At 41.9% G+C, this 23,697-nt stretch overlaps 1 protein-coding gene across 2 annotated transcripts; it reads right to left on the bottom strand.

The window, feature by feature from the left end:
- Positions 1-2,887: 2,887 nt before the first annotated feature.
- On the bottom strand, positions 2,888-9,634 carry Tent5a (terminal nucleotidyltransferase 5A). 2 transcript variants are annotated; one of them, XM_075965095.1, is made up of 3 exons: positions 9,351-9,634; positions 8,617-9,160; positions 2,888-7,541 (listed from the first exon to the last, which is right to left on the bottom strand). In XM_075965095.1, exons 1-3 carry the CDS (start codon positions 9,368-9,370, stop codon positions 6,765-6,767), a joined length of 1,341 nt encoding a protein of 446 aa, XP_075821210.1. In that variant the 5' UTR covers positions 9,371-9,634; the 3' UTR covers positions 2,888-6,764. The 2 variants fall into 2 exon arrangements, with proteins under 2 accessions (XP_075821210.1, XP_075821211.1); XM_075965096.1 differs by having other exon boundaries at positions 9,406-9,632.
- Positions 9,635-23,697: the final 14,063 nt, after the last annotated feature.

Here is a 23,697-nt window from a genome sequence, read left to right as displayed (position 1 = left end):
TAGCTTTATAAGCTACCGGGATGGATGGTTGCTTTCCGCTCTTTGTCACCCTTTTTACCTGATTCGAACACCAGTTACTGCACTAGGAAAAGAAATCTAAGAATAGGTGTTCCTCCTCTTCAAGAAAGCCTGCTGTCTGAAACGATAAGCACAAGTAAGCCAACAAATTTGGAGTTGGTTATTAATATCAAATAATAACCTATTGCCACACTCCACTGAATATTAGACATGTAACAGTAGCAACAATTCTATCATAATTTCTTGCAAAGAATCCCTAAACAGCTTTTCAGCATTAATTCCTCTTACTGTACTACAGGAAAACATTAGTAAAAGATTAAACTTTCTTTAACTCTATTCTTTTCCCACTGGAAAGTCCAAGTGAGGCTTCTCTAAGAGTTTTGGGGTGTGTGTGTGTGTGTGTGTGTGTGTGTGTGTGTGTGTATGCATGTGCATATTATATATATACATATATATAATTTTATCTACATAAATTTATATCTACATAAAATTATATATATATAATTTTATCTACAGCTCTTCACATTATCTCAATATGGCAGGTACATGGCCGCTACAACATAAATTCATTACTGTTTTTATGAATGGAGTCATTATCTGGAAATAGTGAGGAGGGGACACCTGTTTTTCATTGTTCATAAACATTTTGGGAATAGTTTCAGATTTACCGAAAACTATGAAAACCATAGAGATCTCCCTGCATCTCATGAACCTTATATCCTGTTTCCCCTAGTGTTAAAATCATACATCAACATGGTATGCTCATCAGAGCTGGTAAGCCAGTATGAGAACACAACTATTCCAGAATACTCCACTCAGACTCCCTTAGTTTCTACTTGAAGGTTTTTCTTTGTTTTTTTTTTTTTTTTTTGGTTGTTGTTGTTTTGTTTTCTGGTCCAGGTGCTTATCCAGGAATCCACATTACATTTGGTTTCATATTTCCTTTGTGGATTCTCTTGCTTTGGGTACTTCTCAAATTTTCTTTGTTCAGTGATGAAGGATGACTGACTTGGTACTTAATAGAATAAATTTTCCTTGTGTTTAGGTGATAAGTATGCCCTATTGATGTTGACCATAATCACCTGACCTATATAAGGTTACTCAGACCTCTATACTAGTTGTAGTACTTACGTAGATACCAAGACTGCCCACACTTGAGAGGTGGAGCTAAGCTTCCCTTCACTGAACGTGTAGTATCTACAAAGGTTATTTTGAACTCTACATGAGAAATTTGCCTCCTCTCTTCTTTCTTTTTTTTTTGTTTTTTTTTCCTCTCTTCTTTCACTCAATCATTCAGCTACTCATTTATATCAGTGCTGTTGCATGGATAATTTATGATATAGGTTATTATCCTAGTTATTGATTTTGCTTTGCAAGTTCTGGCTTCATCCACTGGAGCTCTGTCCCCTTCTATTATGCCTGCTTGTAAGCTTCAATTTCTTTCTGAAATAACAATATATCCTGTATTCCCTGTGTAAATTTCCTTCTCTTTCTCTAGGTTTAGATTCAGCCACTTCTCCAAAGAGCTCAGCTTCCTTCTATTGGAGTGCAGCATTAAAAACCAAGACGTAGGCCCTGCTGGGTGAGAGCCACTGGGCTCGTAAGTGACTTCTCTCCCCTGTTCCTGCCTGAACGCATTTGTCAGTTGGTCTCAGGATATTCCTATCACTGATTTCAAACTTGGTTCTGAGGAGGAAATTATGGCTTCATTTCAGAAACATGCAATGGTTTTAACCACTGCAAAATAATTTCAAAGACAAGTATAATTTCCCTTTTGATCATTATTGCCATTTTTTTCTTATTAAAGGAACTGAATATTTAGAGAATAGAGTTCCTAAGGAAAGGACCAGTTAGCTGAGTGCAGCCTGATAATTCAACTAGAAATGACAGGGTGTACCCAAGCCTAGGAGGAGTTTAATACATACTATCCTTATCCAACCCTTGTTTAAAAAAAATTACATGATGGGCCAAACACCCAGCAAAGCCTAGTTGTAGAAGAAAAAAGTTGTAACAAAGGAAGAAAAAAAAACTAACACAAAAACGCACAAACATTATTATCCTCCTAAATAACTGTGTGTGTGTGTGTGTGTGTGTGTGTGTGTGTGTGTGTGTGTGTGTAAGAAGATGACTTAATACTGTGTCCCTTTTCATAGACGCAACATCAACCTTGAGTTTTATTCAACATCAAGGCTTTGCCTATCTCTTCAAAGCATGTCCTGTTGTAGCACAAGTCTATGAACTACAAAAGGGGAAACAATAACTAATAATGTAGAACCCCTACTGATCCTTAGAGTTCATCAGTTCTTGCCCAAAGGTTGGTATTTAGTAATCATAGCACCAAGAGAAAACTTGCACACGTGTACACACGTACACACACACACACAAATGTCTTTTTTCCACTTCCTCTTACCATTTTTATTAGCAATATGTATTCCTCATACAAATTAAACAACCTACTAAATAGCATAACTGTGCATCCGATGATATTCAAGTAACACTGATAATAAATTCACAGCCTTTGGGTTACTCACAAAAGTGAAGCCTACTTAGAACTACCAGATTCCTGAAATTCAGAGCTGAGAGTCTCTACTGATACTGAAAACAGCTCTGTCTTCTGGGTCACTTAGCCCTGCTAAGTTTATACCCAGACAAAAATTTTTGGCACAGAATAGCTAGTTTCTTTTGGAGCTGTTTGAGTCATTTAGATGGGCTGGCTGGAAGCTGGACACTGTCATCTTGTGCTCCAATATAGCTTTGGAAGGCTGGTCGGCTCCCGTGTATGCCTCAGGCGTAACAGTGTACACAGTTTGGGGTTCAGAGGACAGGATCGTTAGCACATTAAACACCAGAGAGAGCAGACACTAATCAATAGAAAAAAATAACTTCTTTTTATTTACAAAAACAAAAATCCAAATATTGGATGCTGTAAACAAAATTCACAATCTGTTCCCTCTAGCACTGATACGAACATGTCAGTTTTGAAGAGTCCATTTTCCATCCTTTTTCTGCCTGTGACACACAAATTGTCAAAACATTCCAAGAATGACCCGAGGTGCAGCTTGCTGTGGTAGGACAACTCAGAGCAGTCGATGGGTCTGGAGAAGCAGGAGCGAGGGTCAACAGGAAGCAGAGCCTCTTCCGGTCTGCAAAGGTTTGCAGCCGTATCCCCAAGCCCCTCACCATGCCCCATCTGATACTCCCATCACTTGTTTCCTCGCAAGCCATTACCATGACAAAAATGTGACACGGAGATCCCTCCACAGCACTGAAATGGTTGATGCTGAAAGAAATCTTAAAGAAAGAGTATATTCAAATAGGTGCTATATATGAAAACAGGGTTGGGTTTTTTTTTTGGCCTTTTTTTGTTTTATCTAACACACTTTTTTCTTTCACAACAAAGCTTATTTTTGATAGCTGCTGACAGCTTTCAACATAATACATTTCATTTACAAAATAGTTCACAATATTTATTTATCAAGCATTGCATTGAAAACGAGGATGTGCACAGTAAAGCAACCAACGACAGCGAACAGAAAGGGGTGGCATACACAGTATGTTGACTTTTCGTTTCGTTTCTTGTCTTGGCTTGATGTACAGATATTCTGGCCATCCTTGTGTTTTTTTGGACCCAGGTCAAAACAGTCTAACGATATCAAAGCCAGTGAGTGCTCAATTCCATTTTTCAAAGTCCATCTCGCTGTAAGAGTTCTTGAGGCAGCTGAATTTACTGCAGATGAAGTAAACTTCGTAAGAGGACACAGTCACAGGCTAAGTGTTCTCTGACATGCCAGACTGAACACACAAGAGCCTCCAGAAGGCAAAAACTTCTTCCTGTTTCAAAGTAACAGTGCACTAGGCAGATAAACACAAAAGCAAACAAATCACAGGCACTGATCAGACACAGAGAGCTGTTCTTTGCTCTGACATTCAGGATTTTTAGGCCACACATCCACAAAGAGAGACATATATTCTGTTGTGTGTTCAACTACATATGCACAGGACTATAGTATGCACAAAATAGAAATAAATTATGTAAGGTTAAAGTAAATGCCGAAAGTTGTCTTGAACACAGCCTGTTCTATCTGAATACCATATGCTGGCACTTTCAACTAAGCTACCAACCTTAAAGTCATCAAGCAAAGAATATAAATACTTGGGAAAGTAAATGAAAGGCATATTTTCTAATATGGCTCCTTGGAACAAAAACCTGCGTTGTGAATTAACAGCAGGTTGCTGCCGTGGCAGAGCCAGAGATCTCCAGACTTCTCAAAACAGTGAATAACTCATGGATGCAGAATTATCACAAGCAGAAACCAGGTCACCAGATGAGCCTCGGAACCCCAGCAGCCCAAAAGAACTTGCTAAGAGCTAAGCAGACTGGACTGTCTCTTCTCTGATAGGTGAGCGCCAGGCACTCTGCAAGATGAACAATGTTTCCTGGGACTTCACCATGGATTTCTCAAACCTTGGGCCGTGATGAAGGAAACTGGACTAAAAGGGGTGTAGGAATTGTTCCCTATAAAAGAGAGTGGCAGTGTTGGGGGCTGTGACAGCTTGGTGGGGATTCACAGGGAAGCTGCTACAGCAAACCCATCTGGTTCCTGTTAAGGCTTCAAATACACACGCACAGAAGGACGGTCCAGACAGATTAACCTCCACTAACCTGGCCATGAGAATCTGAGAGATGCCTAGGTAACAAAAAAAAATCAATCACACTGCCAGTGTGAGAGCGCTATGCTCTCCCTTGCTCCTGTGTGATTGGGTCTGCAAAAGAAGTATCATAATCAGCACTCACTCATAAAGATTTAAGGAGTTCATGTTATTGTTTCACAATAAGAAGGGAAGGTTTCTAATGCTTTTAGAAATGTATTTTCAGAGACCAGTGTCTACAGGGCTGGGACAGGAGTTAGGATTAGCTGTCGCTGAAATAATCATTAATATCAGCTCATGTCACAAAGGTATATAAACGGCCTCTTGAAAAAAAATGAAGTTGGGTTTGATCAAATGTAAAGTGACTTAATTTAATGTACAGTACTAAATATTTTTAAGCAGTGTGACAACCAGATCAAACTTTTCATATTGGCATAAATTTATAAAATGTATATATAATATATATCCTATATATAAACTTTATGTAATTGTGCAAATACTCTTTAAAAAGGGTCATTTCACATTTATTAAATTCTAGTGGTCCAAAATGCAGAATGCACTCATTTGTATATTCATTTAAATATTAAGAAGTAGTGTTCAGGTCCCAGAAATTCTTTTGAGCAGTAATGGATTAATTATTCCATCTCTGGTCCATGAGTCACAACTTCTATGCCTTAAAGGCATGTGATTCTATTTATTTAAGGGGAAGGGGCTCAGACTCTCAAAATGTCAGGTCAAGTCAATTAAAAAGTGTTCTACCAAAAATTCTCCCATTTGTGAAATTCTCTGGTTCACTGAAAAGAAAAACACTCACTAAAAATGTATAATCTCTGCTCTTCCTATCAAATATATTACTCATTTCTCTCCATTGTCTTATTTTTATATGGGTTTTAATTTGTCATTGCAGTATGCCCATGTCTTCTATGATCCTACCAAAAAATAAAAATAAAATGCACAGTATTTTAAAATTTCCTATTTGATACATTATTTTATAGGTCATAGACAAAGGAGTGTGTGTGTATATACATACATATCACATACATGTGTGTGCATACACACACAAACAATATACTCACACATACCTATGATAACATCACGCCAAACAATATTAACTTTATATAGGTATTTGCCAAGAAAAATAGGGCATTTCCTCCACCATTCACAAGCTTATATGTTGTTTTATTTTTTCTTGAGTCCCTGATAAAATAAAATCATCATTAAACCGTAAAATAACCTTTTCCACTTCAAATCCTCTGAAAGCAACAGGCACTTTGATGTGTATTGGTGTGTAACAAATATAGTAAGTCTTTATATATCCTAGTCTATCTCTTCTCCTTGGGGATTCTTATCTGTTAAATCTTTGGTCCTTGAGCGTATTCTCTTGGCTACAACGGTTTTTGCTTGCGTCTTCACACTTTAAGAACGCGAGCTATGCACAAAGCTGGAATTAATGTGTCATCATTAAGTTCCACTGTTCGTTACGAGAACAGCATCAAAATACTACTGTTCATTTGGATTGAGCAGTTTCTGTGAGGAGACTGGGATCTTCTAGAGAAAGCACTTGCTGCAAGCCAGATGGTGATCCCCAGGAGGAGTCCCTCTTTTCCCCGTGTTGTTACTTCCTGGCCTCCTCAACTCAGAGACAAGGCTTTTCTTCTCTGTATTTTCCCTTTTGTGAATGCCACCTTAAAAGTTTTCCCCCTCGCCTATGGCAGAGCTATGGGAGTAGTTGTTGCAAACCCATATTGTCAACAATCAAGCCATTTTTTTTAAAAAAAAAATCCCCTGTTATCTTGGGAGGACCTGGCTGCTTTAACTAATGGGCCTCTTTTGTTTCAAGATACACTCCAATTGGGTAGAGACCACAGGGGGGGGGGGTGGCTAAGGGGGAGGTGACAAGTCGAGATATGCTCCCTTACCAATGGAAAGATCCATAAGCATTGCCAAGAAATCAGGAGCATGTCCCCAGTGCGCAAGACACATCCCTAGGAGGGATGGCTCACGCCTTTTTTGTTGTTGTCAATTTGTATTTTTCCTTTTTCTTTTTTCCTATCTTGTCTGCAATGGCTCCCCCACAGGACATTTTTAAATGATTCTTAATTGCAGGGTAACCACGTGGAATATGTCTGCTGCTGGCATGTGAACACTGGCTGAACCTGTGCAATGTAGTAATTGCTAAAGTTAGCATCCGCAACATAGGGGGCCGGCTGGTAATAGCAAGTGACATTGGCCACATTAGGGATGACGTTTTGGTCAGCTAGCACCCGGATTGCCAGCATGGTGATAAGGTTTAAAGTCTGCCTCCTTTCATGTCCCATCAGGCACACCGTACTTTCATTGACCACTCCATGAAGGGTCATGAGATAGTCATACTTGCGGTCTTCCAAGCCTACGAAGTGGTTCTGCAGGTAGGATTCCAGCTTTCTCTGCTGCTCCCCAATGTCTGAGAAGTCGATAAAAAACCTGGAACACATGTACCTCTGGAGGGTCTTGATCTCATCGGAAGCGGGCCTGAAGCCCCTCACTAACAGGTTGCAGTACTTAAGCAGGCCTCCCCCTCTTATTTCCTCTGGGTTCCTGGTGGCAATGATCTTGTTGCAAAGGTGCTCAAAGGCTTCGTGGAAATCCCCGTAGACGCTCTCCCCGATTATTGTGGGGTGAAATGTTTCTGTCATTGGGTTCTCCGAACACTCGTAGAAGAGGAGGAGAGAGTCTAATTTGATTTGAAAAGAATCTACACTGAATTCAAACTGCCTCCGGAGGGAATCCACAAACTTGAGCTCCACATTTTTGCCGCTGTTGTTTGACAGGGATATGAGACTCCACCGGTCAGAGTCATTGCACACTTTAACCATTTTCTGCACATAAGCTTCCTACAATTTAAAAGATAAAACAAGAAGATGAGCAAAACTGGGGGGGGGGACAATAAATGCACCTCAGCTTCCCTGCTGAGTATTATTTTGCTCCTTCCTGTTTGTTTTGTCAAGTTTCAGCAAAACACTACCTACAAGCTTAAACAGTCTTAGGAAAACAGGAAAAAAAAATACATTTAACGAGTAGTTTTGCCGTCTGGGAAAGAGACTAGAAGTAATAGTTTGAGGCTTTTGGCAGACGCAGCAGCATACTAAGAGGCTCTGTTGTCATGTCTGACTTCAAATGTTATTTTTTGAAGATGGTCTAATAGGCGCAATATTCACACAGAATCCACAGAAAGACAGACAGTGTTGAGTTCGGCTCGGCTCTCACCCTCCTCTCCAGCCACCCGTTTCTCCTCCCCCTCTCCTTAGGCAATCATTCTTCTCGGTCCCTAGTGCGGCCCTCCAGTGACACTCTACAGTTACAGCTAAAGAGGAACTGAATTATCTTCAGGCATATTTAATTAATTATAAAAATGCCACCTAAACAGAAGGGGGGCATACTACTACACCTTCAACCCGTAAATTAACCGGGAGAATCACTAAATATCTGAAACGCTGAAGTCAGTTAAATCCACGGTAGGAGCCTATTCACATTTTCCAATACAATAAAAACCCATTGACTCAATTCTGCTTCAAGCTGCTATTTTCCCAAAGCCTAGATCACAAGATGACTCAAAAAAAAAAAAAAGTATTTACATCATTCCAATCTTCCACCAATCAGAACGTATTCTGGACAGGAGTCCAGGAAGGAAAGTCAAGAGTTAAACCATATAGAGAAGGAAGAGAAGGAAACGCAAAGGAGGAAGCACGGAGTTGTGGCGTTGAGCTCCCAGAAAACTAAAACACTCCACACTATACTCTCACCTTACTTTACTCGTGAAAAAAAAAAAAACATTAAAAAAAAGGCGTCTGCACCAGGGCAAACTAGCCACAGCTAAAGCAAGTAGCTTGTCTTCTGTCCGAACCCCAGCCCCCCCCCCCCCCACACACACACCCCGCTGTGCCCAAGCCCGTCTCCAACTGGCTTTACCTTGAGGGTGAGCGGTGTGATCTTCTCCTTGTTCACCCCTTCGGGCAAGAAGTCCAACAGGCAATCCAGCACGACGTCCTTCACAGTCTGAAACTCCTCTTCCCCACGCAGGTCAGCGCAGAAGATGAGGTCCAGGTCCTTGTAGCCCAGGCCACTGTCCTGGTGTAGGACATGACTGGCGGCCGAGCCGTTGAGGCGCACGTCGCGGACACCTATGCTCTTCTCCTCCAGGCGCCTCCGCACCACCTTTACAATCAGACTCGGCTGCAGCTCGAGCGTGGGGAAGTTGCCGCGCCCGTGGATCGGGATGGTCTCGCTCAGGATGCCGTCCAGCCGCTGCACTTGCTCCCAATTCAGCACATTGCAGTGCGCCGTGGGGCTTTCGCAATAGTCCAAGCAGCGGTCGCCAAAGCTGCCGCCGCCGCCGAAGTCATCACTCAGGGGGATGTAGGGGCCGCCGGTCAGCTCGTCTTCCGCCATGGCAAAGTACCCTTCGCCCTCGGCCATGTAGTGCCCGCCGAAAGCCAGTTGGCCTTGGTCAGTCCTAAAATGAAAGAGTGGGTTTAGGGGAAAGGCAGGGAGGTACGCGGGTGCAGGGACAGGGGTCCTCGGAGTGGCCTGGGTTTCACCTCCCCGCCGCTCGTGACCCGCCAGGAGCTGCCCAGAGTAGCCCTCCTCCCGCGACCGACCCCAGTGCCCGACCGCGCGCCGCGCCCCGCAGAGCAGCCCCGCACCAAAAGTATCTCTGATGCATCTGGAAAGCACAAGCGAGAGTCCCGTCTGTGTCACCTGGAGGCGGCCGCCCCTTCTAGGAGCGCAGGCGAGCGTGGAACCGCGAGGCGGACACACTTCGCAGGAGCTGCGAGTGCGCTCCCGGCTGCGGCCCGCGACTTCTCCGCGCAGACCCCCGCCGCGCCCTAAGCGTTCCCGCCCCTCGCCCGCGCCCCGCCCGCGCCCCCGCTGCGGTGGTCTCGGAGGTGGCGGCTCTCGGTGCCGCCAATGCCGCCGCGCACACTCGCGTCTCTGGAGCTTTAGCAATTGTGCGAGGGAAATGTCTTCAGTACTTTTTTTATACTGGGCTTCTCCGTGCTTCCGGGGCCCCAGAGAGCGGCGCTCGCCACACCCACTCATTTGCATAGGGCACCGCCCCCAGCGCCACCCCCGCGGGCAGTCGCTGGGTGGACAGTCGCCGGAGCTCAGAGCTGCTGGCTGCAGGCCAGGGTGCGCAGCCCCTGGCTGTGTGCAATAGCAGATGCCTGTGGCGCATACGTGTAGATTTATCTATTTCTGCACGTCCTCACACACACACCCCAAAGAGGAGACACTTTGAACGCCCCAAATGTGATAATCAGTCATCCAAACTGGAGCAGGGTTAAAAAACCGCACAACTCCAGAAACTTCCCAAGCCTAGGCTTCTGGCCGGGTGTTGAGCGTCACTGCCGCGCAACTCTGGGTCTCCCGGAGGTTCCTCCAACAATGTCCGTTTGTGGCTAGATTTCTGATTCCACTACAGACCCTGAGCCAAGTGTGGTCTCCAGAGGCAACTTATCACGCACGTCAGTCCCTATGAGGGAGGGGGAGGGCTTGCTGAGAACTGAGTTTCGATTCTGGAAACCTCGAGAAGTGCTGGGGAAGTCGGGTGCCAGCCAGCCTTAGTGCGTATCTAGCTGCTGCGCGCGAGCGGGGCGGGCGCGCGTCACCCATCGCACAGCACTGCGGGCGCGCGGCCAACAGGCAGGCAGGGTCGCCTAGAGCAAGCCCAGCAGGGAACGAAAGCTGCCGCCAGGGTGGCGGTCCTTAGGTGCAGACCTAGAAGGAGAAGGCGTTCCTCACAGCCTCTAAAGTTCTCAGTTCTAAAGTGAATAAAAACGTTAGTGATCTAGGTAGGGTCTTCTGGCTTCTTACCAGACATATAGGACAATTTAAAAGATGTGCAGTTTTCCCCCTCCAGCTTCAGTCACTAGTGTAGCTTAAGGATTGGAAAGGTCATCTCCGTGCTCTGGCAACACGGTGTTTGCTAGAAAGCGCCCCGCTTTTGCTTGCCCACTTCCTCCACCCGCTGTCTCTTTGGAAAGTAAGATTTAGTAGTCCTCATTCCAGGTAGAGGCTGTGAGCCCCTGCAATCCGGTTTGGGAGGATAGGCCCTGAGATGAATAACCACTTCTTCTGACGCCCTGAACAACTCCAGAAACCCGGCCTCTGAATTTGAGAAGTTCTAGCCTAGAAGCCCAACCTGTGCGGCTCTGAGTTGAGGCATGGGGTGCGGGGGTGTCGCCCACGCGGATCTAGCGGCGTGACACTGCCGCCCCCTGCTGGTGTCCTGCGGAGCCAAGTCCACAAAATGGAGAAACTCAACTAGAGGCCTAGGCAGGGCCTAGGCCAAATTAGGTTGAGGGCCTACGTTGTTCTTATAATCCCCCTGCTTTCTTTCAGAACGTGACCAGCCATGAACGCTGCCTAGCAACACATTTCATATATATGAAAGTGTGTATGTGTGTGACAATATCCCGGTGCAGCTCAGACTAGCCTCAAAAATGCAGCATCCTCCTGAGTGGCATGATTACACCCGTGAGCCACTGCTTCCAACCTGAGCTCTTGCCACCTGGCAGCCATCAAGTCAAGAAGGCGTTCCATGCCGTGGGGGTTCGGAAACAAAGGGATTAAGAGGTAATGAGAGCCTCCCAAATTCACAACTAGTAAGTTGTGGGTTCAGGCCTTGTACTCCCACACCCATTTGACTGTGAATGCTATTTAGTCTTCATTGCTTGAACGAGATGTCCCTGGCTTAGTTCTTCCTTCTCAGTGGAAACTGAGGCAAGCACTTTGGGGAGAAGCCCAGTGAGAGCAGAGAGTACTATGAATACAGCTCAATGATAGAGTGTTTGCCTAGCTCTGAATTTAATTACCCCCACACACACACATATGCGCGCACACTCACACACGCGGGGAGGGGGTAGAGAAAGAATGAAATAATTGTAGCTGGAAGTTTTCTCTGTTCTGCTAGTCGCTCTGGACCGGTTTCTTTCCTCCTTGCTAGTTCCCGCAGCTGCTTACGAAATAACCACTCAGAGGCTAATAAATTAAATATAATTGTTTGGCCAATGGCTTAGGCCTTCTACTGTCTAGCTATAACTATAAATTAACCCATTTCTAGTGGTTTATATTTTACCATGAAGCTTGTGGCTTGCTTGACTCTGCCTACTCTCTCTGTCTTTCTGTATCTTTGGACTTCCTGCCTAGCTTTACTCTGCTAAGTCATTGGCAGAAAAAGCTTATTAATCAACCAATAAAAGCAACACATATACAGAAGGACATCCCACATCATCTCCCCTTTTATGTATAAATAAAAGGAAGGTTTTAACTTTAACATAGTAAAATTACATATAACAAAACAGCTATCAAACAAGAATTATGGTTACAATAGTTAGTCTATTTGTATTAGGCAAAATTAAAGGAAATATTCTATCATCTATATTTGTGAGTCTAAAGTTTTATATTTAACTTATCTATTTTTATAACTAAGGAAAACTACAACTATAACTGTCTTCAACTCCATCAAAGATCCCAGAAGGATATAATATTAATCTGTAATTTTAGTTATATATGACATTTTAAAATGAGTTATATAAGCATAATACCTTAAACAAGAGTAAAAATATACATATAATAAAATTGACCTTAAATCTGTGTCAATAAACCAAGGTTCCTACCAATGTATTCATTTCTCTATCAGAGAAGGAAAATATCTTTTGGTAGATTATCAGGAAGTATTTTCTTCAAAGGCTAAGAAGAATTTGCATTTTCTTCAAATGGCATCAGAGTTGCTGGTCATATATTAAATATACTATGTTGGGAAAAAACAATGCTTTAGCCCCACTCTCATTACTTTGTGCTGTATTTTAAGCTTCCATCAGAAAGCGTGGGAAAGATGAACCCTGAACTAGAGCAGCCCAGGAGCAGGGCGAGTGCTTTGCTCATACGGGCAGTATATTTCGCAGGGCTGAGGAAAATTGCCAGGGTATCCTGACAAGAGTGCCCAGCCAGAGATTGCACTGCACTGGCACTGAGTACAGCCTGTTTTCAAGGTGGGGACCCTCTCTTCAGGAGTGAACCCCTTTTCTGCACAGCTGTTCCCCCAGCCTTTTCCAAGAATAGGAATCTTGGCTGAGAAGCAGAAGCAGGTCAGGGAGGGCCTGTTGTGCCACACCACGTGCTGGGGAAGAGTCCCTGCCGCCGGTGGGGACATCCAGTTTCCTCCTTGCTGGCAGGAGGATTCTTTGTGGATAACACTTCCTTACTAAGAGAGCATTCCCCGTTGTCCCTGTTGCCAGGCATGAACTAGACCCTACTGCCTGCCACCCACACTGGGACATCTGGAGCCACTCACTCTTGGCAGTGCCAGCAAAGGCAATTGAATTATTGGATTAAAATATGCCTGATGTATATAGGCTACTTGTTACAACTGTTGAATGGAAGCATATGTTCTTCATTGTCCCTCTTCTGTCGTCAAACTAAGGTAACATTTATATTCTGGAAAAATTACTGGAGACTGCGAAGAGTTCAACCGTAAGCACTAATTTGCTGTCTGTAGAAAGCCTATGGAAGTATTAGATGAGAAATCTCTTACTTCTCCACACATACACAGTCATGACACTTAGCATAGTTATTCTGATATTAGATCCATATGGACTTGGCTTTTGGAGAAAGGATAAAACACTTTAGCTTCTAGGCTTGTTTGTTAATTGACTTTTCCCCTTTAAAATGGAAAAACAAAAAAAAGACCATTGGCAATATAATGCTATGAATTGATAAAGTAAAGTCACCACAAGGGCTGAACCCCTTCCTTCACATCCCCGGTTCTGTCACTAGTACCCACATCGGCACCTCACAACCACCTGTAAATCCATCTCCAAGAGATCCAAGAGCCTCCACAGGCACGTGTACTCATATGTGAGACACAGACACACATAGAAATACATAACTGAAAAAATTCTGGAAGTGTTAAAGCCACCACAAAACTGAGCTAGTGAATTCAGATGCTTCCTTAGCATATTTAGACTGCTGCCTGAGCAAGTAAAAGATCTTTATCTGAAAAACTTAATAAAAAGCCTAATATAGATTTTTGAAGAAAAAGATATCCTTTATTTTCTTGAAATAACTATTTTAGAAAACTATTTCGTCTTGATTTGCAACTAATAGTAACAATCAATCTGAATTTACACAGTAAGGAAAAGCTCAACTTTGGCCTTCATATTATGGAATTTGTTAGTATTCGACAGGCAGTATGTTCAGTATTTTAAATGTCGTTTCTTAAATATTCTCCTCAAGTCACAGCTTTGCATATTCTATCTCTATTTTCTGGATTGAAAAAGTAAAGCGTTGGAAGGTCACGTTTCTAGGAGAGACGGCAGAGCCTTGATTTTTTTACCCATCTGTATGTGTAGGGGTCATTTATGTCTGGGGGTCTCTTGAATTCTATGAGTCTTTGTCTTCTGATACTCTTTTTAAACTTGAAATTGACCTGGAATTGTACTTTACCTGTTTCTTTCCAAGTACTAGATGTTCAGCCTGGCATAGCATTGGAAACTTGCATGTTTAAACCCGAATCGACCGCTAAGAGCCAAACTGCATCAAGACTGGACTGATGGGGTTGGCTTCCTCTGTTCACACGCACGGAAAATGACCTCTGCAGTCGGGAAGAGCTAGCAAGCCAGCAGCTTCAAGGGGAAGAGTGTAGAAACCCCCACAAAGGGAAACACAGTGGGAGGTTTGGAGATTGGCCCAAGAACACTGAGCAGCGGAGCCATTTTTCTTTTTGTTCCCTCTGATCCCTATCTTCCCAAAGATGGCTTCCAATGATAAGAGGCAAACAAACAGGAAACAATTTCCCAAGCTCATATCCAGAAGCACAAGAAAAAGAAGAGCCCAGAAAGCCACTATGAGGACTCTAATTTCCCCTTCCCATCCCTGTGTTCAGTCTTCCTCCCATAACTACATTGCTCTCTTGGTCTTTCTGTGCCAGATTTTTCCTTCTCTTCTTGATCTTCCAGCTTTTGCTGCACCTACTCTTGGACTGTTTGCACCAGCAGTGGCAGGGCTGTGCGAGCACACTACAGCGCTGACAGAAGAGACCCAGGGGCTGGAATGTGAGCTCTAACCGCTGCCTCATTCAGAAGGCAAATTTCAGCAGTCTATGATATCACCGAGGAACAGCTTCCTCTCTCTTCGACTCAGAGACCCTAAGACCTCTTTGGTCCCCAGTTATCAATGGCTGCATAGCATCAAGTGACAATGTTCTATGGAGAAGTTAAAATTTTCAGAGAGAACTGTTTATAAGAGAAAGAAATGGTGCTTGTAAAACAATTTTTATTGTGATTCTTCAAGGTGATAAGAAATGTTTCAAAGACTGGCAACATCCCAAGATATAACATTTCTGTTATTTCAAAATGTATGTTTTAAGGTATTACTTAATATGTTGTTAGTAACTGTATTAATTGCTGTATTTCTGTTGCTGTGATAAAATACTATGACAAAGGCAATTTATAGAAGGAAGGATTTGTTTTGACTGTGGCTTTAGAAGGATAAGAGCCCAGTATGCTGAAGAAGCCTTGCAGCCAGCAGGCATGGTGGCCAGTGCAGGAAGCTGAGTAATCATACCTTGAATTGCAAGCACAAGCTAGAAAAAAAACAACAACAACAACAACAAACTGGATGTAGAGGAAGCATTTTGCACTCAAACCGGTGACTTCCAGCAAGGCTGGACCAACTAAGCCTCTTACAAACAACACCAATACCTGAGGACCAAGTATTTAAACACTGAAGACTCTAGTGGACATTTCTTATTCAAACCACCATAGTAACCAATAACAATTATCAAAATGATAACAATTGTAATTTTCACTATATTATCTCATTTTATCTTCAAAACTATTTCTGCTGATTGTAATTTTACAAATGAGGATGGACTAGGTGATTTCTGTCATGTTTGTAAAATTAGTCATAGAAGAATTAAGGCTACACAATTCCCCTTAGCTACCACATTGCTGTTTTACTTTTGTATTAGTAGATGGAAAACCAGGGATTCTCATTTACATTTGGAAGAACGTGTTAGCTAGTCAATTAGTCCTTTGACTTGGCTACATCTTACTACTGGATTGCTGAGAATCTTATGAAAAGTGTCATTTTCTAAGGTGTTGTTTTCAAGTATTCCTTTGCTCTCTCTGGCTGCAGAAAAATAACTCCACAGTTGTAAACCAACAAATTGAAGACAATCCATAAGCAGGTACCAATATTGTTGGAACAACTAGTGACATCACATTAGAATCAAACTCAATACCAACTGCCCCTTGATAGAATTCCTCATCAGAGATCAGCCAGTATTTTCTGCTCCTGCTTCTGATGCTGATTATGCCAATTTGGCTTCCTGATTTGACATCTTGGTGAAATGCTTGCTGTTTCAATCAATGTCATAAATCCCATAGACGAGATGATTGTCCTTGCTCTAGACAAAAGAGATATTCAAATTTGATATTCATCTGGTGAAATATAAATTAGAAATATGCATGTCACCTTCCCAAATACCAGGCGTGGCTAAACTGGCTGTTATTTTATGATACAGTAATTTCCTTCTGTATGTTTGTACTGAAAGATGTTGAACTACTCTGACAAAAGCTTACATTATGGAACACAAGAAACATTGTGACGGATAGAAAGAGGAGCTGCACTCAGTCACTCTTCCTTTTTAAGAGGAGTCCAAATATTTGCATCCCTTGTGGAAAATAAGGCTATCTGCTATGGGTATGTTCCTTTCATCTTGTCATGCGTCAGCCAGGGCTTACCTGGAACCTGTACTAAGTTGTTGAATGTCCACTATAAGCTGGTTTTCTTTACATAAGCTTCCCATACTCAAAAGATATGTTCACAAATGCTAAACAGTTCTTACAATTGTCTCATTTGCTATTGACCAAACAAAATAGCTGAAGCTTGGTACCTTGTAAAGCAAGGAACTTACTTACTTTGCTGTTTGGAATGCTAAAATGGATAAAGTTTAGCTAAAATGACTAAGTTCTGGGATCTGAGGCCATTTATTTGACTCCTGGAGAGAGCCTCTTGCTGTGTCACTGCCTCATGGGGGCACCTTGAAGATCTGAAGCCAGAGTGATTGATTTAAGGACCCCAAGGCTTAAACATCTTCACTACATTTCCCTCCCAAAGGGCTACTATCCGAACTCCAACACACTGGAGATTTGGGCTCCATCGACTTGGGCTTTGGAAGGACAACCTCAGACTATATCCAAACTCTTACACCCATTTACCTAGCGCCAGTTTTATACACTTAATCAAAAGACTGTATAACTAACAGGTGAATCTATGGAAGCCGCAGAAGACAGGTTTATTTACCCTTATACTTAAGTCATATACTATGTCAAGCACACATGCACTGCCTTCTGTGATGTTTGAGAAAAGGTAGCATGGACTATGGTTGCCAATACAAAACTTTTTTTCAGACTTTCTAAAAATTTGAGAACAAAACATATGTAAATAATTTTGAACCTACTAAGATATAGAACACTGATTAAAAATAATATTCTTCAAAATCAGTAAGAGAAAACTCACCAAGTGCGAGTAGAAAAACTACCTTTGAAGTATGTATGTTTTTACCCAAAATGCCAACCTTTATTTTACTAATGTGATCCAAGGGAATTCTATTTTGCTATTAACCAAAGCAAAGGAGTCAAACACAGGGAACTGTGCATTAGCTGAGAAGCAGAAGAGATGCTGGTATGTCCACCAGAAAAACATCTTACAAGGAGATCAGCTTCCAGCAAGACTCTTTCAGGATCCCTCAGGATTAAAACGGGGTCAGGGTTAATAATCCAAGAAAGCTAACTGAAGTTTATATAAACAGACTATCTCTGAAAAGTGATAGAAGCATGCTTTCCAGGCTTTGAAACTTGTGACTAGTGAAGGAATCGAGTCACTTGACAAACTGGCATTTTTAGTTTTTCTTAGTATAAATGTCTATTAGAACATTAAAAAGAGAAGAAATAAGTCAACTGTGAGTTTTTGGTTGATGGGAGACATTTTTGCTCTGTAATTTCCCCCCAGATTTCCATTAAGATTGTAGAAAATTGTGTCCATTATCAGTAGCAAAATTGGGCAACCAAATTCCACTCCGTCTGCTCACTGAGGATTCGTTGTGGCCAGTTTCTCCATACCTTTGCACTGACCAGGAGAGGATGGTGTGGTGTTGTGTTAGATAGAAATTACTCTTTTGAAGTCACAGGTCTGGTCTATCATCTTATATCCCTGGCATACCCAGAACATTAGCTGTGTTCCTCTGTGGATTGTATGGCCTCTTGAGAGAGTCAAAGTACTCAGGGGTTGGATTGGAATCTCAGTTAAAATACTTGTGTCGCATATCTTCTGTGAAAGCCAAAGTTATATTTTTAGTATTAGTTACTGTGCATAAAACAAAATGCCCCCAATCTTCAAGCCACTTGCACGAGAACACAAAGTTCCTGAAATGCTGGAGGCTATTGTTTTTTTTTTGTTGTTTTTTTTTTTTAAATTTATTTATTTATTAAAGATTTCTGTCTCTTCCCTGCCACCGCCTCCCATTTCCCTCCCCCTCCCCCAATTAAGTCTCCCCCCCAGCCCGAAAAGCAATCAGGGTTCCCTGTCCTGTGGGAGGTCCAAGGAACCCCCATGGAGGCTTTTGTTTATGGGAGATAACAAGCCAAGTTTCTTCACTCCAGTTTGCTTGACCCATCTGTCCTGAATGTGCCTGATCACATGTGTGTGGGACATATACAGGCAGGAAATATGTCAGGATATATGCTTGTCCTTGATTGGATGTAGGCTGGAAGTACCTCAGGTTATATGCTTGCTCCTGATTGGACCTGATGGGAAATGCGATGAATTATAGTTTTTCATCCTTAAACCCTTTCAAAACTTGTTTCTGGGCCATTTCCTGGAAAACTGGGTTTGGACCTGGCCAGAGTTCATCTACCTTACTAGTATTTAATTCAAATTTGGCTTTAAATTCTGGTAGTAGTCTTATTCTCGACCAGTGAAATTAACACCAAGGCCCCGTGTTTGGTTCCCAGCATTGAAAAAAAAACAACCTTAAAATATTCAAACAAGAGAGATATCTAAAGCTTATTATAAAATATTTTAGTTAGATTTAATTAGTGCATTGTGCCATGCTTTAGTTTTTGAGGGGTTTGTTTTGTATGGTTTTTTGTTTGTTTGTTTTGTTGTTTTGTAGATAGTCTCTCACATTATAATTGAGGCTCCCTTCACACCCATTGTGTAGCCCAGATGCACACCACACTCACAATGAACCTCTTGCTTCAGCCTCTTGAGTGCTGAAATGATAGATGTGCACCACAATGCCCAGCATGCTTTAGTTTACATTTTACAAGACCAGTGCAGAAACATAAAAGTTTTCCTATGTAAAAGTAATGACCCTTTAAATATTGTATTACTATTGGATAAGTTATTATGTTAATTCATAGTTCTTCATAAATCAAAGAACTTGATTTATCATGACTAATGATTGTTCCACTTTGTGTCTAAAGAAAGCAATGTTTGACTAAGAAAAAAATCTAACATATAAACTAATTTCTTAAAAGTTTTATCTATTATATTTAATAGCCAGGTGTCTAAGTTTCTTGTTTTTAGTGGAATATAATGGATGTCTGAGTTGTCTTCTAAATTTAATAAGAGACCAAATAAATGCATATGTTTGTTGATACTATCCACTAGTTATATTACAAATTGTAGTTTCTGCTGCATGAGAAGATGAGCAACCCTAACCTTCAGTTCCTTCAATTCCAAACACCGTGTAGGACCCTATAAGCTTCACAGGGGTTAGGAGCCCTGAGCTACTCAGTCAGGATGGTATATCTTAGTATATGTGTAAATGTGCTGATAGCTGCTTCATTTCTCTCCCTATATTATTTATTCTTTCATATATCCAGTTTCTTGTCCCCTATTTATTAAAATACTCAGTTGGTTGTGGAATCAATCTAATGACATCATAGGCTGCACTAGGCACTGTTTATAACTTATTATGATTATCCACAAATCATCTACCAAGATCAGTTAAATGGCTCAGTGTTTAAAGGCATGGAAGTATACACATGCACACACATAAGACATATATGAAGTCAAGCTCATTTAAAGCCTTGTAGCAAATAGTCTAAGTTAAATTATATATATTTTGTGCATCTGATAAAAATGAACTATAAGATATTCTCCAGAATTCAATGGGCAGGTGTGAGATATCATACACAAGACCCTGCCCCTAGTTACCCTGTAAGGATTTTATATCCAGCCATGTGGCTTTGACCATAATCCACTCTCATTGGAAGTCAGTGATTCTTTATATTATTTTGCTGCTTTTCATTTTTGGCTAATAAATTCCTATGATATATTTTAATTATCAGTTGCTCTAGAAAATAAAGTCTTGGTTATGATTAGGAACATATCAAATGTAACAAGAGTAAAATAGAATTTAGTTCTACATGTGCTGATGAATGCTCACTGAGTTCCTGTATTTATCAGTTATGTTTTATCCAGAATAAAATAAGCTTTACCCCCCCCCCCCAAGAAAGTGGCTGCCACTGTAGAGCCTCATAAATGAAATTAGTCAGAATCTGGGTAATAGCTCACATCCTGGCCCCAAAATAGCCTACTTACTTTGTTTTAATAATTTGTACAATTTGGCCTCAAGAAGAAATTAAATTTGTTTCAAAAGTACAGAGGCCTGAGATATTAGCTATATATGCTCCTGTAACTTAGAACAAGGTTTCTTTAGTCTTCCATATGCTTCATTGCTTAATGGGAAAGTCAGCAGCTGCCCTGGGAACAGCAGAATGAATTTCTCTAAATTGAAATGTTTACATCTTGAAGTAGAGGACTGAATGTTGGAAAGCCTGAGATGGGCAACTTTTCCTCCTTCTTCAAATGGATTCTTCTTATGGACGTTTATAACAGCTGGTTTTTTTAATAGCACACTACCCTTCATTGTATGAGACCACAGTGAACTCTTCAAGGTTGAAACTCAGGAAGAAATATGAGTAGAATAGTCCGCGCAACCATTTTGGAGGAATTAGAGGGAAGCAGCAAGAAGGGTACTATAGGAACCACACCTGGTACATGAACTTCAGGGAACATTTCCCTAGAGCTGGATTGCGAAGACATTAACATAAGACTTTCACAGAGGACAGATTGTATGAATACTTTGCAAGCTCATAGACCTCCCAACTGTGCATCAAAAGCCAGAGGCCTACCCAGTGCTCATGAGCATAGGGCTACAAAGGTTGATGGAAAAGCCCAAACCACACAGGTTCTTGCAAGGGGCCAGGCCTGCTGGGCATGCAATATTGGTCTCTGGGGAGTTCTCTTGTAAAGTTGTCTTTTCTAAGCCCCACCTGAACTCACAGGCAGATATATTCTGAATCTCTATCTTCCATTGGCTGCTGGTCAGGAATAAACAGATATGTGCTTATAGATCTGGGACGTCTGGGACACAAATAGTGACTTTCATTCATTAGGACACAAGTGCTTACAGGCCCGTCAACAGTACTGTCCTTGTACAAAGCCAGAAAGTTATCTATGATCCTCGTGTCAAGAAGAGCCTCCAAAGCTCTGGTAGGAATGACTCAAGAATGTGCAACCCTCTAATTAAGTTCTGATCCAACAAAAGTCCATCAATAGACCCTTCAGTGTGGGAGCTAGCTCTACCAACAGTCTCTGACCACTGCCTTTCTGTAGCCGCTTTGATCACTACCACTATAACTTTTAGGCCATGGTGGTCTCTGAATCCTCAGCATCTGGGTAACTAAACTTCACCTTCATTCATCTCAGCCAAGTGGTGACACACAGAATTTTTCTAAATTAAAGTGACTCAATACAAAACTAAAAATGAAAAGGTTGTCTTTGTAGACATGGTGAGTCTTACAAAGTCACATTTGTCAAGTTTAGGTCCTTGATCCTAAAACGAATATGATCCAGGCTCAAAAGACTGGTTTCTGGTATAGTCTCCCCTCCCACAGGGCAGAAATCTTGCCTGTTACTTGAACAAAGGTTTTCAGGTAACATCTTTTTTGTTGTTGTTGTTGTTATGTGTCTAAGTGTGGGTGATATATGACAATGGGATGAGATGGATAATTAAAAAGGGATGGGCTGCTGAAGCCAGCGAGGTCAAGAAATGCCCTAAAGAAAGAAAGAAAGAAAGGGAAAATCAAGAAATTAAAGAGAAGTAGCTCCCAGCTATGAGAAGTTAGGGAGTGATCCTGGCCCAGAGGGCAACTTGTACCCAGGCAGGCAGCAATCTGATCTACTAGAAAAACTGAAACGAACTGTGCTGAGCCAGAGAACCCAGAGCAAGGGGGTGGTGACGTGAGATTAGATTAAAGAGAAAGTCAAAGGTCAGATCTCATAGGTTTTAGTGAAGAGTTGGATTTTATGTAAGTTCCACAAGCCATTGATGGCTATAAACAGGAATAAAATGATGTATCTTTAGAGATCATTCTTGCCTATAGATGCAATTAGGAATTGAGAGGAGGAAAACACAAAGTGGTCAGTGCTGGCTGGGCAAAGAATGATTCGAGGTTGGATTTCAAATGGTAAATCACAGTCCATTTTCTCATATTGCTTACTGAGTCATACATCTAAGTATGATATACATCTAGATATACAACTGTGCGGTGAAACAAAGGCGTTAACAAACATCCCTTCAAACATATGGGCTAGAGTCAGCTAGGAAAGGCCGCAGTGAGAAAGGACTCAGCATGGTGTGATCTATTTGATTGCACTTTAAAACAGCACAGGTGAGAGTCCTATTAATTGTTGACTTGACAGAATTTAACCACCACCAGAGAAACAAGCCTCTGGGCATGCAGAGGAGGGATTGATTACCTTGGTTAGGATAGCCTCTGCAGGCCTGGGAGGGATTACCTTGGTTAGGACAGCCTCTGTGCCTGCCTGGAAGGGATTACCTTTGTTAGGACAGCCTCTGTGCGGGCCTGGGAGGGATTACCTTGCTAAAGTCAGCCTCTGGACTGCTTAGGGAGGATTATCTTGACAACTGAGATTTGAAGGCCCTTCCTAAAAGTGGATGGAATAATTTACTGGGTTTGGGTTCTGAACTGGATGGAAAGGAGAAGGAGAGCTGAACACCATCATTTGTCCCACTCTGCTTCCTGATTAGAAATGCGATAGGACCAGCTGCCTCAGGCCGCTGGCTCCTTCACTTCCTCACCAGGATGCACTGTCCTCTGCCAGAGCAGAGCGTACCAGAACACACCCTCCCTTACCTTGCTTTCTGTCAGTGTGTTTTACCACGACAGTGGGACAAAACATTAAAACAATAATTCTTATATTTTTACATTCTGCAAAATATGATTTACAATAACTTTTGAGAGATAGAAAATGTAATAAATTTGTGCCAATAACATAGGAAAATGGTATAGAACCATTTGTTTTTACCTCAGAGCACTTGTATAGTATTGTAATATTCACTGATAGTCGTCAATAGGTAATTCATTCACCTTTCAATAAGATAATACTTTCCTAGAATACTGGCTATTTTCAAAAAGTTTCGTGTATAGGAGGAAATTTTAAATCTTACATTTATTTTGGGCCCAAGTCTAACTTTGTTCAGTTTTCTCGCAATACAGTGTAGACGATTCAGTCACACGTATCACGTTACGACTATTTCAAAGAGTTCAAAAATTTGCATCATCGCCACTGCGGTGAAAACGCATAAGGCACTGGGTTAAATACTCCGCATCTGTTTCGTTTTGTTTACTAGGAGACAGAATGGCTTCTCTCCGAGGAGGTCACCTTAATGAGTCGCTTTGCCCAGATGTACTGGAGCACATGGGATTTGACCTGACGACAAATAGATTTATAATAAATCATCACTGAAAATCACAGATGGGCCTTGTAAAACAAGGAGACACAGCATGAGCAGTTGGCAGCTGCACACACCCTCTAATTACAAAGTATGCCCTTACCACAGGTCCTTCCTCCTGTGCTGACTGCAAGAAGTCTTTCCATTTTATACAC

Source organism: Microtus pennsylvanicus, chromosome 3, assembly GCF_037038515.1.
Source record: "Microtus pennsylvanicus isolate mMicPen1 chromosome 3, mMicPen1.hap1, whole genome shotgun sequence".
NCBI lineage: Eukaryota > Metazoa > Chordata > Mammalia > Rodentia > Cricetidae > Microtus > Microtus pennsylvanicus.
This window is presented reverse-complemented; position numbering and strand designations above follow the sequence as displayed.

Excerpts from the sequence above, each read along its gene's own strand:
- Tent5a (XM_075965095.1), bottom strand. The coding sequence starts at position 9,370 with ATGCATCAGAGATACTTTTG. Across the intron at positions 9,161-9,350 it reads ATGCATCAGAGATACTTTTG|GACTGACCAAGGCCAACTGG; the intron begins GTGCGGGGCTGC and ends CTTTCATTTTAG. Across the intron at positions 7,542-8,616 it reads TCACACCGCTCACCCTCAAG|GAAGCTTATGTGCAGAAAAT; the intron begins GTAAAGCCAGTT and ends TTTAAATTGTAG.